Source organism: Periophthalmus magnuspinnatus, chromosome 16, assembly GCF_009829125.3.
Source record: "Periophthalmus magnuspinnatus isolate fPerMag1 chromosome 16, fPerMag1.2.pri, whole genome shotgun sequence".
In the NCBI taxonomy this organism is placed as follows: Eukaryota; Metazoa; Chordata; class Actinopteri; order Gobiiformes; family Gobiidae; genus Periophthalmus; species Periophthalmus magnuspinnatus.
In genome coordinates this window covers 26,275,305-26,293,633 of record NC_047141.1, presented here as the reverse complement: position 1 = coordinate 26,293,633, position 18,329 = coordinate 26,275,305, and the positions used below count along the sequence as shown (strand labels likewise).

Below are 18,329 nucleotides of genomic sequence, written 5' to 3'. Positions count from 1 at the left end.
ATTTCAGGGGACTTCATCATGAAGCCCATTGAGAAAAAGCCAAGGGTTTGCAGCACTGTCAACAAAGCAAAGTGTGGAAACTTTGAAGAATGTGAATCTAAAATATAAAACATATTTAGGGTTGATTTTTTTCTTTGCCACATAACTCCACTCATCTTACTTCATATAATTGATGTCTCCAGTATGTTTCTCTAATGCAGAAATTATTAAACATAAAGAAAAAACACTGAATGAGAAGGTGTTCCTAAACTTTAGACTGACATATATACAGTAGATCAGTGGGTCTCAAACATTTCAAGTACCACCAAAGAAAAGATGTACCACCAGATCTAAACCAGGTCTATAACAGGACTATTTTAGGTCTAATCCTGGGCTAAAACAAGCCTAAAGGTTTACTACATCATTTCCACTGTAGTTCTAAACAAGAAATGACTGAAAGAGGTGAAAAAAGTGGATAAAATGAACTCTAAATTAGGCTAACCCACAAACTGAAGAGCTGCCCATGTACCACCTGAAGGAGCTCTTGTACCACAGTATTCTGGGTGTGCTGCTGTGTGTGTGAACAGAAAATACTACTACTATTACTACTACTACTATTACTGCTACGACTACTAATAAAGTAATAACACAACTGTTTAAATATGTGTATTATGTGTGCTCACCATTTCTCCCGGGCAGGCCGCGCTCCTTCTTGTCGTCGCACTTGTTGCACTCGCTGAAGTAGAGGAGGATGAACATGTCCAGCATCACCCACACCAGAGAAGTGGCCAAGACCACCTTACAGTAGGCGAACCTCCGCATGCTGCAAACAGGAGACAGACATGAGCCCATTATGAAAGAAATGTTTAAGTTGTGCTGAGGTGAAGACTGATGCTAAGCCCACAGCTCCCAAAGCTCAAGAGGGAGATGATTCAGTTTCGCCTCCCATCTCTCGCGTTCTCATTACTGAATCAGACTTGCGCTTTAAGTATCTTCTCAGCACCTCCATCCATCTTTCCCCAGTCTGTCTGACTCCCAGCGCTTATCTGTGGGCTGCTTATCAGCCACTCTGCAAATGGTCACCTCCACACTGACAGGAGCAGAGGGATGTTTTTAAACTGTTACTGAAGACTAGGGCAGAACGATTTAGGAAAAATATCCACTTGATTTTTTTGACAGCCATTGAGATTAGAATTGCAATTTATGTTTTAATAATAGGAGTCAGTACACAGTTTACAGTTTGTATCAGAACCTGTTTGGACAGATTTAAACTACTGTTTTACAACTGCACTGTTTTGTACAGAATAATAGTGATGTGTCGGCTCTTTGAACGGTTCCTTAACGTGAATGGCTGGATCTGGATCTCATTTTTGAACGAGCCAAATCCTTGTCTTTCTAATTTGTATGTATTTTTATACTGATAAACACTGAACCGACACAAGAATCAGCACAGAATCAGAGCAGACAACATGAGAGCTTTGTGCACAAAAACATATTTGACATAATATTAAGTTAGTTTAAAAAAAATAAAAATAAAAAAATAAAAATAAATAAATAAATATATATAAATATATATATATATATATATATATATATATATATAAATATATATATATATATATATATATATATATATATATATATATATATAAATATATATATATATATATATATATATATATATAAATATATATATATATATAAATATATATATATATAAATATATATATAAATATATATATATAAATATATATATAAATATATATATATATATATATATATATATAAATATATATATAAATATATATATATATATATATATATATAAATATATATATAAATATATATATATATATATATAACTGTAGTGCAATTATGCATAATTTGAAAGGGTTCCATTCTCAGTTTGAACCATTATGCTAAAGTGGTCACATTTTTATAAAGCACACACACATTCATACACCAGTATACACAGAATGGGGGCAAGGTGGATTTTGAGTCTTGCCCAAGGACACAACAACAGCATTCATCTGTGGGAGCTAGAGTTGCACCTTCAATGTTTATGTTGACAGCGGGATTTCAAACCTTTGGATCAATGGACAAACACTGAGCTACTGTCACCCCAGACCAAAGTTTAAACACATTTAAGCTGTGGTTGTTTAAATTTATGATTACTTTGGAGTCATCACATTGGCTTCTGTCATATAAATAAACAGTAAAAGAGCCAGTCGGATCCCATAAAAGAGCCAAAAGTTCCATGAATAAAATGTAGTATTTGGTTGTTATTCAAAATGCTGTTGCCAGAGAAAGCTGAAGGTAAACATCATGAGTAGTATCAGGTTTGTTCTATCTGACATTCAGGTGCAGAGCAGGCCTCTGTGAGTCGCGGTGCCCATAGCCCTGGTCGGCTGTAGGTGCATGGTGCAGAGACTGGAGCTGTGATGGTAATTGGTTTTCTTTGGCAGGCAGCAGGAGACAGACACAGGCACATTAACATTCCCCGGCTCTCCTTCCCCTCTCCTCTCGTCTTTGCATCAGTGATCCCTCAGGTTCAGCAACAAGCAGAAGGAGAAAATTAATTTGGCCACGGTGATTTGTCTCATGTCCCTGTGAGGAAAACTGTGTTTGTGCAGAGCTAGTTTAGCTTTGCTTAGCTTAGTTTAGCTTAGCTGCATAGGAGGGAGATGTGCGCACTGCATTTCTAAATTCCTCTTGATAAGATTCGGGCCACTCAAAGTGCACTCACAGCTACTGTCTATTCTCAGCGATGTCTATTAGTTCTGCTTTTCAATGATGAGTTTTACTGGAGCGGTAGGCCTTTAGTTATTCAGTCGTTTTAAATAATCTGTCAGTGAGATTTTGTGTATTATAATTAATCATTATATTTAGATTATGAAGATATATATGGGACAACAGCAGAAAGGGGAAGTTAGTGAGTGAGTTAGCTTAAGATGTGGTATTTCTTGGTATTTATGAGTAAACAGGCTTAGTTTATATTACATAAATACATTGTTTCCAAGTACTTTTTTCTGCATAAATGGCTCTTTTTTGCATGAACTCCTGTGCAGGTTTAGTTTTATGTGCAGTTTGGGTCAGATACATGGAGATACATAATATTTTTGACACTTTTTGCCACACCCCCTTTTTAGTCAACTAATCGATCAGCAGGACATGTCTTTAGTATTGGCCAAGAATTTCTTTAATGGACTGCATCCCTGACTTTTACATAACACAGCTGTATTTGTTTATTATATTCACGATATTAAATGCATTTGAGGCTGACTCATCTATGCCCCTGACACAGATATTGATTTTATACAGAGACGTTTTACAAGAGACAGTAATCTGCTTATAATGAACTGCATAGGCCAAGCACAGCAGAGAAAGACTGAACAACGCCAGGAAATCACTGCTGCATAGACACAATACAGTTTCACACAGTCTAGATCAGGGTTTCTCAAACTTTTCAGACAGGGACTCCAAAATAACCATGCAACATACTCGGGGCAAAATAAAGTTGATGGCAGCAGAAGGCAAGTGCCAAACATTTTTAAAAGTTTGATTAGTTTGTTGTTTAGACAAATTTCAGAACAACAGACAGTTTTCAATCCCCCAAAAAAAACCACATCTCTGAACTCTTAACTCATTGCCTCGTGACAGGAACCGCTGGTTTAGATGATTCATGATTCACAATTCACCATTCATAAAACTGATACTTTTTGTACAGTATATTCACTTAACTAAATTGTAGACAAGTTATATGCTACATTTACAGAAATATTTCAATACCAATGTTAAAAGGGGCCATAAAGCAGACCTATTATAGAAAATCTACTTTTAACCATGCTATAGTTGTTTCCCCTCACCAGTTACTCACCCACAGCTGTATTTAAAGTGATTTGTGCATTTTTGAGCAATGTGTAATAGCTTATTTTCAAGACGCCCTCCCTGTTTTCACCTGTTTACAACGATGATGCACGTAGGACTCGGCAGTGTTGCATAGTCATTTTGGTACAGAACAATAAATCAAATCTGTGGCTTGCTAGCGTGATTTCCATTGGAGATACTGACAGCTGCACAGCCCTTTGTTGTGATGATGTTTATGGCAACGTCAGCTCCCATTGGGCTCTGCAGTGTTTTAAGGCAGAAGTCAGCATACTCGTTTCCTTTACTAAATTGCTTTAGATTAATATTGCAATTTAAAATGTGCAAATTATAACACAATAATCCACGGATCTCATAGATTATCACTATATAGCAGACACAAGAAGAACAGGCTTTTTTTAAGGTAATCACTTTTCCATTAGGGTATACTGCAGTACAACTTTGGCAACTTTAATGCTTAATGCTTCTCCATTCAAAGAGCGCGCGTGCCAAGCAACAGGTGAAAAGGCACTTTAATCTTAAAAACACACTACTTAATTTCCACAATGGCTGTGTTTACTAAAGAGACATTTAACAAAATCCGGCTGTTCATATCTCTTTGTCATGTGATCCTCTGTAGCCTAAAGTCAAACAAAGGCCTGACTGTTAACTTCCTCTTTGTCTTTAATGTATCATTCCGACAGGCCTGAGCAGTTTACTAAAGAGCTGAAGGATCTGTGGATTTGCAATTTATGTTTTGAAATTTGGATTCTGCTCAGATGCACATTTCTTACAAGTTCAGGACCATCAACAGTTGAGAGATACAGAAATAAACAGTTTAACTAGTGCAATAATCACTCAAATGGATTTGTTAATAGAGAAAAAAGATGGAAGATTTACATTTTTGCAGGGGAAATAATGCCACTTAAATGCTTACAGATGTTGCAGTGCCCCAATTTTGAGAGTTTCAATGCTGCTTTTCATACAGTTGTGGAAAATATTGTACTCATACCACATTATATTGGGACTAAACCAGGACTAAACCTATACTAGTCTAGACCAGGACTAAACCAGGACTAGAACAAGACCAAACCAAGCCTACATCAGGACTAAACCAGGATCAAACCAGGACAAGTGTGAACGCACCTATAGACTCACCAATGTTCCAGATAAAAAAGTGTTCAATTTGTCTTTTTTTATCAGCAATTCGCTCTAATTCCTCCTCACATCACGGATTTCCTCAGCAGTTATCAGTCTGCCTGTCCCACTGTTTAGATGACTCCTCTAAAAAATTCCTAAAATTCCAGGACTGGCGGGGAGCCTGTATCCAGCAGCCTGCTCCCTTATCCCTCACCCTCGGGAGTAGGGCCGGAGAAGACCTTGAATGACCTCTACGGAGTAACATGATACAACTTCTGCACTTCTGCACCAAGCTAACAACTCAACTTCTATCTCTCCAAGTGCAAGCACAGACAGCCAGGGCAAATATGCAGGAAATATGACTGCTCCATCACAGTGACGCGCGTTTATTCTAGTGCACAAAGTCGTGTCAAAACCCTGTCAGCGAGATGTCAACCGGTTTCACCCAGTGCCTTTAGATCAGACCTGCCGTAAAGAAAGTCGACAGCTGTGCTCCGAGCAGCCCAAGAAAAGGGTTTTTACTTTTAGAGTCATGGAAGGTACATGCACATACCAGAGCTGAACGATTTCTTATTTACCATATTCCAGAAGATACACTGGCCGCTGCCGTCTTCACTGGGGTCGTTTTATTTTACATGGGGCTGCTGATCTCTCCGTAACTGCTACTGTCAGGCCCGTCATTCTGTGCTTAAAATGTTCGTATTAACCCGCTCTATATGATTCTGGTATTTGTATTTCACTATTGTGTCTGTAAATCAAGATAGGAATATTAATAATAGACAAATCAGACGCCTTCTTTCCCCAAGGTCGACAGGTTTGACTGACAGCATATCTAAGCACCGGCTCTATGCTAAACCTGTAGCGTGGGCATTAACTTGGTCAGAATTCCAACTCTGCTCAAGATTTTCCCTTATAACTGCTAGCGTTGATGAGCTTCATTTGACTGGAGCTGAACGCTACGGGAGACGTCACACTCCCTGCTTCTTTATGCAGTATATGGTCCAGAAGCAGTAATTAATATGAACTAATAAGCTATGACATACAGTTCAGAACATATATTTCCTGCAAGGTTGTAAATAATTGATGCTAGAATCAAAGCCTTTTCATTAGCATCAACATTACACTTGAGATTTTAGTATTGAGACACACTATAGTTTGTAGAGGTTTAAATTACAGGGTTGGTAGATTTTATAAGGCTCCACAGAGACATGGCATTTTTTCTTCTTTTCTGCACAGCATTATGTAAAATACAGTAGAAATCACAATGTGCCAGATCTGACCAATACAAACTGTTGTTTCTATTGGATTGCGCTGTTCTTGCAGCCTTATATATATATATATATATATATATATATATATATATATATATATATATAGGGTGGTTTGTTACTACATTTCTAATCAGGCGTGGCAGAGGACACCCCGGGTCTTCACTGCCGCCCCGGGCCCTGCTTCTTTTTGCATCTGTGTCAGTTTGTTTTATGCAGAGCCCTATTTTCTTTGAAGTGTGTTTGAAAGCGGCACAGTTTAGGATGGCATTACATACAGTCCCCTATCCGCCACTCATATCTAATCCATTAACATATCGCGTTCCTTACATCTTGTTTTTAGACTTCCATTTGGTTTTTCTTTGCACATCTTGCCCATCCCCCGTCCAATCACTCTCTCTCTCTTCCTCTTTCTCCCCCTCTCTGTCTCCCTCCCCCTCTTTCTCGCTCTCAGTTTCTTACCCCCCTCTCTCTCGCTCCCCCCTTTATTTCTCCCTGCCTCTCTTTCTCCCTCTCCTCTCTCGCTCCCTGATGATGTCGTCTTTTCAGGAGTGGTTGCCATCACGACTGCGGACCCCGGACACAATTTGCCCCTTCACATCCTCCCATGTGTGTGTGTTTTTGTTTTTTTTTTTTCCAAAGGCCTAATCCCTCTTTTTAAGGATTGCAAAAGCAGTTTCTCTCACAAAACAAACTGGCACTTCCCAACAGCAAATTTATGAGCGAAATTCTCAGCTCCTCCCAACTGGGAATTCTCCATTTTATTACTGTTAGTCAATGTTCAGATGAGGTAAAGAATATACATTTATATGCTAGCAGCCCAAAGAGGTTACAGGCGACTCATTTTGTTGTTTTGCTTTATCCAAATTAAAGGGGATATTGACTTTTCAGAGCTTTCTACCATGTTATAAAGTTGTTCTCTCATCAAAAACATGCCTGAAGTGGTTTTATATGTCATCCATACATGTTTGCGTGATCTTGCGACCTCTCCTGGGTCCTATTCGAACCCTCCATGGTTAGCAATATGATCTTCACAAACCTGATGTGCAGTCATTTCATTAGCGAAATACATGCCAATTGTAATGTGATAGCGAAGAGGGACTTTAAATATGCTTTTCAACACAATAAATGGTAACATGGTGATCTAAATATGTCATGTGTTAGCAATTTATACCCATAGAATTGTAATATCCTCTTTTTAAGACAAAGTAAATCATATTCTCCAATTATTCTGTAGAGACTAATACAGCGGGTGGGTTTTTGAGCTGTAAATTAAAAAAAAGATGTGTTGGTTTCTAAATAAAAGTGTGAATTTGGGTCATGTTCAAAGCAGATGAGGACACGAATTATGGAATTATAAAAATGTTACGATTATAGAAACAAAACACTTTTTACACTAAGGCTGAAGGATGAACTGCGTTGCTGTTTATTTGGCATTTATATTTGGTGATTATACTGAAAAATGGCCTAATAAACATCTGCTGTAACTGTAGACCCATGGAGACCCATATTTGCAAACATTACCGGGCAGGGCATTGGCAGAAATCTACACTCCGCTCAAAGTACAATATATAGATTTTTCTATTTTAACTTTTTGTGTTTTTTATGTTGTCGAACTTGTACACGGTAATATCACAGATAGTTGGGATGTCACAATGTCAAAGCTGAGTGTAATTCCAATTATATCACCATTTAACGATTACTAACAGTTATTGACGCCATGAACAAAGAGTGAAATCCTTTGTTTTCTTTGTTTTCTTTCATTCACATTGTGTAATAGATCACGCGCTAGTGTAATAGGTCACTGTGGGGAAACTGCAGCTCAGTTAGTAGAATGTTTGCCCACTGATCTGAGGGTTGGTGTTTCAAATCCTACTCTCGACATATGGTAAATTGGCAGTGCGGTCAAATCCACTGTTTGGTTGGTGGTGTGAACAACTAAGTGGTTCCTCTCTAGTTTAATAGATGATTCCTCTAGTTTTTGACCAACTTTATGCAGTCAAACTTTTTAAATGCTAATGTTAATGTGACAATGTGTCTGATTTAAAAGGACTTCACATTTTAGTAGAATTTTTTGGGATATCATCTGAACTGAAATGACTTCCTTTTGCTTGTAAAACTGTCACTATTATTACCTTTTTTGTTCTTAAGCTCATATTGTGACCTGAATAACCACAAGGAGCCTCTTAATTAACCAAACAATCTTGACATCCCCAACTGCTTGTGACATTTCTGGATGGATTTGAGTGTTATTAATTATCCCAACATTTGCGCAGTTAATTATCTGATAAGACTACTCTGTAATGTGTTCTCTGACTATGTTCCAAATGACTTGTACTTCCATAAAGCCTTGTGTAAAAGCTTTAGCCTCCTTATATGAGATAACTGCAGCTCTGCGTGCCTGTCCTTGGGTCATTTTGGCTCGATAAGCTCAATCGTTTCCAAGACGACGCTGATGGGTGGAGTGATTTTCTCAACTGCTGTAATGCCTCTGAACTGGAGCGGAACGAGACATGGGATAATATTAGGAAATACAGGGAGGAGGAGAAGCTGTCTGGAGCAATGGCTCAATTTAAAGATACACAGACGAGGACAGGCACCAAGAAGGTCACAATGTAAAGACTGAACTAGGAATGAAGCAGGTTTAAAAGGACTGACAGAGGATTAACCAGGAAGATATATGGAAGAAACAAGGGCGAAAAGTGGTGGAAATAAATCTAAAACAACAGAACTAAACCAGGAAAAATAGGACTGAACCAGGATCATAGAACCGGGTCTGAATCAAGTTTAAACTAGTAACCGAGGCTAAACCAGGAATACATTTGGAATAAACAAAGGCTAAAACTGGACTTAAAAAGGGACTAAGCCAGAACTGAAACAGATCTAATCAACCAAGGGCAAAATAGGACTCAAATTAACCAGGACTTAACTAGTTCTAAACCAGGACTATAATGGGTATCCAGACCTTTACATAACAGGGCAAAGACTAAACAATAAGTAAGAAAATAAAACAACAAAATGGGCTAATCCTGGTCTGTGAAAACCACAATCATCCAAGTCTAAATCAAGACTTAACCTGGACGTAACAGAGTAAAAAACCGGGACTAATATGATGGAGCTCAGTATTACAGAAAATCTAAGTATCCCCAAACCTCAATTAGTCTGTGCTCCAAACAGCTGGTGAAAGAGACTGGAGGCATTCATTTCCAGGTCATGACCTTGAAAGAGCGAAACAGAGGGGGGGCTAGGCGTAACAAATGCTAGCGGCAAGAGTGTTTATCAAATTAGCATAAAATACAAAGGCAGGACTATTAATTTAGTACACTTGTAGCTACAGGGGGCAGGTGACAGAGAGGTTAAAGCTGCGATCACTGAGGAGACTATAAATGGGAACCGAAGTCTTGATACCAACCATGTCTCTTTGTGAAGTGTGCGGCGTGCAGTAAGAGTGTTCTGCCGTGAAAGTAACCTAAGAACACATTCAATGCAAATATCTGGAAATAGCAGGGCTGTAGTCTGCTAAATTGATGGGTTGAGTAAAAGAGGGGCGTGGCAAAAGATCTTGAAACTTTCACCTATTTCTATCTGGTCTCACAAGACTATAACTGCAAAAGTTTGTGCAAAAACAATTATTTATACAGACAAAAGTACTAGGAATGCATGTAAAATGCATTTGTATAAAGAATCACAAGTTTAATCTGCCTTTTTACATAAGCTATAGATACCAAAAAATACCATATCTTCAGGTAACTCACTAACTTTTTTCTGCTGTTCCCCATACTTAAAATCCAGGTTAGTCAACTCATTATTTTATTTGGATTATGTGTGTTGAAATATAATACTGTACTGTTAAAATCACAGTTATTTGTTGTGTTATTCTATTGGACAGGTAATAAAAAAGGTTGGTATCTTTCAAGGTTGCCAGGCTTACGGTTACAGGAGAAATGAGTACAGTAATGCCCTTGATATGTCGCCATATTTTAACGCTGAAAACTACAGCTGCCTGTAATTTACGGTAACTCCCGACAGATCTTAATAGAATTGTTAAAATATTTATAGTTCACAATGTAAAAATGAATGATTCAACGTGAGTCATCCCTGGAATTAAATGGCCTTTGTCCAGACTGCGCAATATCTCAAGGAGAGGGCTCACTGATACAGGAATAAGTGGTGGAATGAATGAATACTTTAACACAGCTTCTCTAAACATGAGGTCAGATTTCAAAGACAGAAAAAGTGGATGAGGATATGGCAAAGTTTTCAGACAAAAATCAACTTTAACCAGAAGGTGAGCTCGGGCCAGTGTTGGGTAGAACGTTTTACAAACTGCTGACTCAAAGTGCCTATGGCAGCGCAAAAGTCCCAAACAAATGGATTATCAATTTAAAGGTTGGCACTGTAGCAAAGTGGAATTAAACACTTCAAAGTCCAATCAGCCGTGTATTTTCAGCCAAATCAATACACATTACTGTCACAGTGGCGCTCCCCTGACAGTACAGTGCAGACTGAGCTAACCACAGACACTGTAAGCATTGTACATGTGCAATAGGCCATTACAACACTGCATACACACAGGCCTGTCCAAACCACAGGGACACACCCTCTATCACCATGACGCCGGAGGGAAGAGCCTCGCACAAGTCATGATTCAACACAACACTATTCTCACTTCCACATGGTTAGACATGATGAGGACTCACATAACTGTCTGCAGTAGTGGAGTAGTATTCAGTATTAAGCTATAAAATAACATTTAACATTTGTAACATTTTGATCACTGTATGTCCCAGTACTGATCTAAAAACACTTGATTACAGAAACAGGACCATTGGCTTCCTGTTCAAAACTGCAGAACTGAGAGGCAAGTCAGAGATTTTTACTGCTGAAAAATGTGACATATTTGACCTGGAGTTTGAATACAAAAACATCTCTCAAGTTAGTACAGAGCAGTGGGCTGAGATAGGGCTTAGGTGAAGATTATCTGAGGTCTCAAATCAGGACACAAGTTGATGCAGGACAATAAAGAATTACTCAAATATTCATGAATCAATCACAATATAATTCTGAATAAACTAATATTTCCCATTTTAAAAGATAATACTGAACTCTGTGATACTTTACCTGTAGAAGTGATTTGGGGGTCTCTGCCGAGATGTACAGGGCGCTCCACCAGTGGAGTGGGCGGAGCTTCAGAGATCCCACTTCCTCTTTGGCCTGTCACTCAAACATGCTCCTAAAAAACACAAAACAGACAGCACAAACATAAATACTGGATGGATTTTGTGAATTTGGATATAGAACATTCAAAAAGTGTTATAATACATGTTTGGGTTTTTGAAAGTATAAGAACAAATGCATTGAGAGTTGACAACTTGACATTTAGTTCTTCATATTCATAAATATCTGCCCTATTTAATCAAAATGACAGTGTCCTTCATTACATTCAAACTGAGTCACAAAAAGCAGTTCATAATATGCTGACACATTACAGAAAAAGCTATAATTGGCAGAATCCATGAATGGGGAGCTAGTCTGCATTGGTAACAAGCTAATAAATAGAGTAAAAATAGTCTGAGAGTTTTTCAGACTCGGGAGCAATGCATGGGTTTCTGAATAATGAAAGTTATAAAGTGAGTTACAATTCAAAACTAAATATTAAATTTATAGAATGGGAGAAATTCCTCAAAAGCTGAAAACTCATTAATGGGTCACTTTCACATTCTAAGATTTGTTGATATCTGATGGAGGGCAGGGGCTGAATATCGATTGGTAAAAGTTCCACATCGGACCATCCCTATTTTAAAAGATTATATAATATGATTTTCTACTTCACATCCCGGTCAGCAAGGTTATTGGATACAGCAGATTTTTCCAAACCGCATGAGTAAAGTGCTTGTGCTTTCTGATCAGACGTCAAGGACATGGAGCACGGAGCAGCCACAGGAAAACCAGAGAAACGCTGTCAGTCACCAGCTCCATCTCACTTCCTCCTGGTGCAGAGTAATAACAGTGATCTGTGCTGTAAAGAGCCCTCTCCCACACAGAGCACAGTGTCATCTGCACTTCAGTTAGAACAATACGCCAACGTGATGTGGCTAAACCGTTTACCCACTTTACAGCCATCGTGAATGCCCACAGACTCTCTCCTGTGCTGCAGATCAAAGAACAGCGTTTCAAACCAGAGCTGCAAGATTAGTTGAAATGGTATGACAAAGGTTGCAAATTGGATATACCTACTTTAAACGGCACATATAGCGCTATTTTCTGATCTATGTTATAATGTTGTTTCTTCATCAAAAACACACACGTTTAACACACAAATGCGGCATATGTAGGCGTAAAGTTCTTCTCTGCAACTGAAAACACTCTGTTCCACCTTGGGATGTCATGTGGTAATACAGGAAGTGCTCCAATGTGTTTTTAAACTCCATTCACCTTCACAAGAATCATTTGGATGAGATGATTTTGGCCTTGGAATTTCCAGTCTCTGCTAATCAAAAGGTAAAAGGTACCAGTTAGCTTGAAAACTACCACAACATGACATCACAAGGTGGAACAGAGCATTATGAGCTTTGGAGATGTAAACAGACTAATAATAAAGTGTTAGTCAAACATGTGTGAATGAAACAAAACACAACTCCAGGTCTGTTTTTGAGGAGGTAACATTTTAACATGGCTTGACCTTTTATTTGAGCACCATTATTTAAATTTTTTCATATTTCAGTTACACTTTTGCTGTCTTTATATTCCTTTTAAGTAACTCCAGCTAAATGCTTCTTCTTCTTCTAAAAAAAAAGAAAAATCACACTTCACTAACAAAATCACCAAAATAGCATTTTTTATCAGATCACAATTTGATTTTTATAGAGTCTGCCACCTGCTTCTCTCCATGGAAATATTGTTGCCACAGAGGTGTGAAAGTATGGCATTAAACTTCTCTATCGCCATGGAAATAAGACCAAATTACAGGCCAGATCCGAGGAGAGGCGAATCTGCTCACAATATGGCATTATACTTCTCTATCGCCATGGAAATAAGCAGGTGACATTATGCAGGCCAACTTTCAGGTCAGATCTGAGGAGAAGTAACCCCGCTCACACTATGGTACTACACTTATCTATCACCATGGAAACAAGCAGATAACTATATGCAATGCTGAGTTACAGGTCATACCTGAGGAGAGGCGACCACGCTCACAGTATGGCATTAAACATATCTATCGTCATGGAAACAAGCAGGAAACACTATGCGGTGTCAAGTTACAGGTCAGACCTAAGAAGGGGCAACCCCCTTACAGTATGGTTTTAAACTTTTCTATCACCATGGAAACAAGCAAGTGACACTATGTGATGCCAAGTTGCAGGTCAAATCTGTGGAGAGGTTCACAGTACAAATGTATGTTTTTTAAGGTATTGAGCAAAAAAAAAAACATCTGTAATTGAATGAATTCAAGACAGAAGCATAGCACCAGACATCTAAATCCTTCAAGCAGGTAGCAAGTTGCACAATGCACCTTTAATGAGACAGTGTAATCCCTCATTCCCTCAATTTTAATGCGACTACGTGTTTATAATATGCAACAGAATCTTGTTTTAAAAGGGTAATTTGAAAAATGATAAATACTCAATGGAAAACTACTTCTGGCCATACTTCAGCACACATCCAAAGGTCACACAGAAGAGTCAGAGCAGGAGACTGAAGAGAGGAGTGTGGTGGGACAACACACAGTGAGTGGTGACGGCTCATTTCGCTTGCATAATCTGCTATTTTGGAGAAACCCGTGGAGAATGGAGATATGACTCAGAGTGTGCGCGTCCTTCACTCTGGTCCTTGGCCTACTTTAGAGCCAAGTCATCCTTCACTGCACGGGGACTTCAGATTGGCAGCTTGTGTACGAGAGCATTTGGAGTTTGTATTACAACATCAGCCATACCATAAATCTGCCACTGCCTGCCCACACAGCGTTGCCTGATAACGACGGTGTAGCAGAGGGGCTGTATCTCACTGCATTGCACTTTCCACTAAATTTGAATATTGCAAAAACAAAAGTTATGTGTTCTTTATTGTTCTCTGCGCTGAGCCATCCATCAAGCTGGCAACGCTGTCAGGAGCAACTGTCTGCAAGATATGAGCGGGGATGGTGGTCAACAGTACCAAGCTACAAGACCGGCCAAGCGTCATGTTTAAGGTTGATGGGGACATTAGAGAACAGGGATGGGGACAAGGACTAGCTATACAATTGTACACACATATTTTTCCATGCATTTACATTTGTCTTCCAAAAAGCAGTGCTACAATGTCGGCATGAGATGATAATGAAATTTAGTCATGATTATTACCATGGATAAAATAATTGTGATTAATGATTATAACACAACACTTATTAAAGTTGCTGACAGTTTAATGGGACTTCTTCATAATATTACGATTATAATTATTCATATCCATCACATATTTAAACTGTTATAGTATTGTATTTTGCTATAAGTGAAAACAAACACTGAGCCATTCATACCCATTCAAACACCAGCGTACACAGACACTGGGGGTTAAGCATCTTTCTCAAGGAAATAACAACAGCATTCATCTGTGGAAGCTGGAATTAGCTGGAAACGATAAATACTATATAAAGATATTAATGTATGATAGAGAGAACTACATTTTTAGGGGTTAATATTTATTGTGTGTACTTTTTCTTTGCACTACTTGGAAATTTGTTGTTATTTTCAGGCTTTATGATAAGATTTGAGCCGTAGGAGGCTGAATTAATAACTTCTATGACTCATTACAGATGCAAAACTAACTACTACTAAGTGTTTCATTTCAATATTGTAGATTTAGAATAGTTTTTCTGCCATAAATCTGCTCTCGGGTTATTGTGTCAGTACCTGCATTAGTTTCAATATTAGCGTTTATCGTCTATATTTTCTTGAGCAATACATCGCTCTTCAAAATGGGTTATCGTGACAGGCCTAGCTGGAATCACATCACCAACCTGTGGGTCATTAGGCAAACACTTTTTATGCCTAGAGCGGTATAGGAACCGCTAACCTTATACGTGGATCTGACCTCAATAAAGCTACAGTCGCCACATCTTTGTTGGTGACGATCAGAATTATATCAAAAGTCCCACAAACGATTATTGCTTACCCTTTTTCATCACAATAAATTACATTATTGTTTATGGTCTCATCTCTCTCTGTATCTCTGACAACAACAATCTAAGATAAAATACATCAAAAGTGTGAGCCGAACAGTACAAATTATATATAATAGCTTATGTCAAAATCTTGTACCATTGTTGTGGACCCAATATCGTGTCATGTCTCATTTTGTGGGAAGTGTGTCTTGTTCAATCCCCAGAGAATGATTCAGAATTCCATCCAAGGACTTTCTGCTATGAAGAGTGCAATAGCCACTTTGCCATTGTACAAGCAGTCACCATTATCTCGTAATATAAAGCGAGCACATAGACTCAACTACTTGAAGCATTAAATTGTATGGTTTTGACCTCGCCTTTTTATATCGTTTACACAAAATCCACTAAAAGTAATAAACTCTTCAAGTTACAGATTAGTCTTGCTGGGTTTCAGATGACATTACCACATTCTGTAGGCCGATAATGTTTACTATAGATGGGGGGCAGCTAAAATGTACTGTATATTGTTAAAATGCAGATGATTTTAGTTGTAATATAGTCAGTCAATAATGGAAATGATCAGGTTCAACATTGGTGCATTTATCTTTTGGATATTTTAAGGAAAAGCACAATGTAATTCATCCGAAAAGCTATGTCTTGCCCCCCATCTGGGAGTATGACATCATCCCATTCTCGAATCGGAAAACCACCCATTGGGGCAAAAATGGCTCAGGGGGCAGAGTGGTTGTCTTATAACTCGATCCCAGTGCATATGTGGTGTGTGTGGTATCGCTGATAGTTGCAGAGGCTGTCAATCAATTTCTGGGTGTGAATAAATGTGCAATTATTTTTAAGTAGCCCCAAAAGGCACTATATAAATCCACTGCGTTATTAGTATGGCTCTTGCATGCCTTAAAAATGAATACAGAATCTTTCATACTATCCCTCCTGGATCTTAAGTTGAGAGAATAACCCCAAAAACTAATCATATTTGAACTTGGCGTGTTATTGACCTTTTCTGAAAGTTTTGCGTTTTGTCTCGACTTTACAGATAACAGCGTTTATCAAACCTCACTGGGACTGTACCGCGACTTTATTCAATCTACATTCTCCTTCCATAGATTAACTGCAAATTTATATTGTTTTGTTATCAAAGTTCCCTGCTCCCAAAGCCGTCCCTTGTGTCTACTAGGGTTGCCAAAAGTATTGAAAATCTGATAACTAGTACCTAACTATAACTAGTAAAACTAGTACTGAAACTAGACTCATTTGAGCAAGCATCAATATTCAAAAAGTCACATTCATAAGACAGAAATGAGCCTTTTCTGAACAGCTTTACAATGATCTTACGCTGTATCTGAGCAAGTACAAGACCGCATTTTATAATTAGTGTAGTATCACTAGTGTCTACTTCATTTACTTGTCTAAGCTCAGTCCTGCTCCCCTCACATTTTAACACATCCAAACATCGCACAAGTGGAAAAATACGAAATCCACAAACTGAGGGAAGCTTCTATAAATAAAAATCAAATCCCCCGACAATCACAAAATGCGCCCACACAAAACCAGATAGCATCAAAGTGTAACAAGCACATCACTATCGGCAACAAGCCTCCTCCTCTTGGCAGTTACTTGTACGGCATTATAACAAGCAGATATATTACTGTCATTTTTAGCATCTTCAGCAGTACGAACAGTTGAGTTGAAACTAAAATAATTAAATCTGACTGCAACACTGCACATTGTTCTGAATAAATAAATAAATTGGTTGCATTCGGGATATATATTAACTTTCATTTTGTACATTTTCTTGCACAATCTTTTGGTAGACTTTTCTATCTACAAATACGCAAAATCAAATGTAGTTCAGTGAAACAAAAGAAAGGGTTTGGCAAATAAGCAGGCGAAAAACTCCAAGGCACTAGGCAGAAGCTTGATTATCAGTGGTTTTCAATCAGAGGGAGGACCCAGGTCTTGCACGTATCCTGAAAAAGACTCGAGTTCAGTGTGATGATAATCTAACACCGTTGTCATAGCAATTAACAATACAAAAAACTAAATACTGTATCTTTTTGAATGGGCAAAAGTCCTCAACATATCGGCTATAAACAGGAAGCTGAAACACATTAATGGTTATGTTATAAAAAGGCTTTCGAACTTCAACCGTCAAAGAGGATTGGAGTTTTTGGTAATTATTTTTTTAATACTGCAACACTGTCAGGAGCAAGTATCTGCAGGATATGAGTGAGGATGTTGGTCAGTACCTAGCTACAGGACTGGCCAAGCGTGCATTTTTAAGGTTTATGGGGACATTAAAGAATAAGGCTGGAACAAAGGGCTTGCTATAAAACTGTGCACACATAATAGAGTTTTTCATCTGCTCATTTTGTTATTTTTGCAAAACTCAAAGGATGAAGACTCGAACTATCTCTACAGATCACACCATAATCTTTCAGTTGAATGTGATTAATGAACACCTTTTTGTTGGTCGGTGTTTGAGAAAGCAGAATGTAAAGAGACCACAGCAGAGTAAATGCACCGTGCTCTGGCTGTGCAGTTATGAATGTAGACACTCGAGCCAATGACTGACTTCATAATGTTTCTTTGGGCTTCGGTCCAACAGCGCAGCGTCCACCTCAGCACTTCCTCCACCTGAGCGCTCATTGTTGCTTTATAAAAGTCCCCTGACCTCAGGCAGGGCAAATGTAACACTTAAGAAGGAGCAGGGAATAGAAATCTACCCGTTAATGTAAGAGCAGTCAGGGATCACGCAACCAAACCACGATGTAAGGGAAAACTAAAAGGGTCGCTGTAAAACTGTAACCACTAACATTCATTCCCTCGATTCTTTTAGACAGATGTGATTAAATAAATGTTAAATAATAAATAATACTATGGTGGAAAGGTGTATTTTGGTAGTTAAAGTATAAAGGTCGCAG

General features: G+C 38.3%; 1 protein-coding gene across 2 annotated transcripts in view; it reads right to left on the bottom strand.

Moving 5' to 3' along the window:
* galnt1 (UDP-N-acetyl-alpha-D-galactosamine:polypeptide N-acetylgalactosaminyltransferase 1) overlaps positions 1-18,329 on the bottom strand; it is a 67,887-nt gene that overhangs the window by 24,073 nt on the left and 25,485 nt on the right. For both annotated transcript variants that reach the window (XM_033980373.2, XM_055227808.1), the window contains exons 2-3: positions 11,373-11,484; positions 663-802 (exon numbers count right to left, since the gene is read on the bottom strand). In XM_033980373.2, the coding sequence (XP_033836264.1) occupies positions 663-801 (139 nt within the window). In that variant the 5' untranslated portion in view covers position 802; positions 11,373-11,484. The remainder of the gene's footprint in view (positions 1-662; positions 803-11,372; positions 11,485-18,329) is intronic.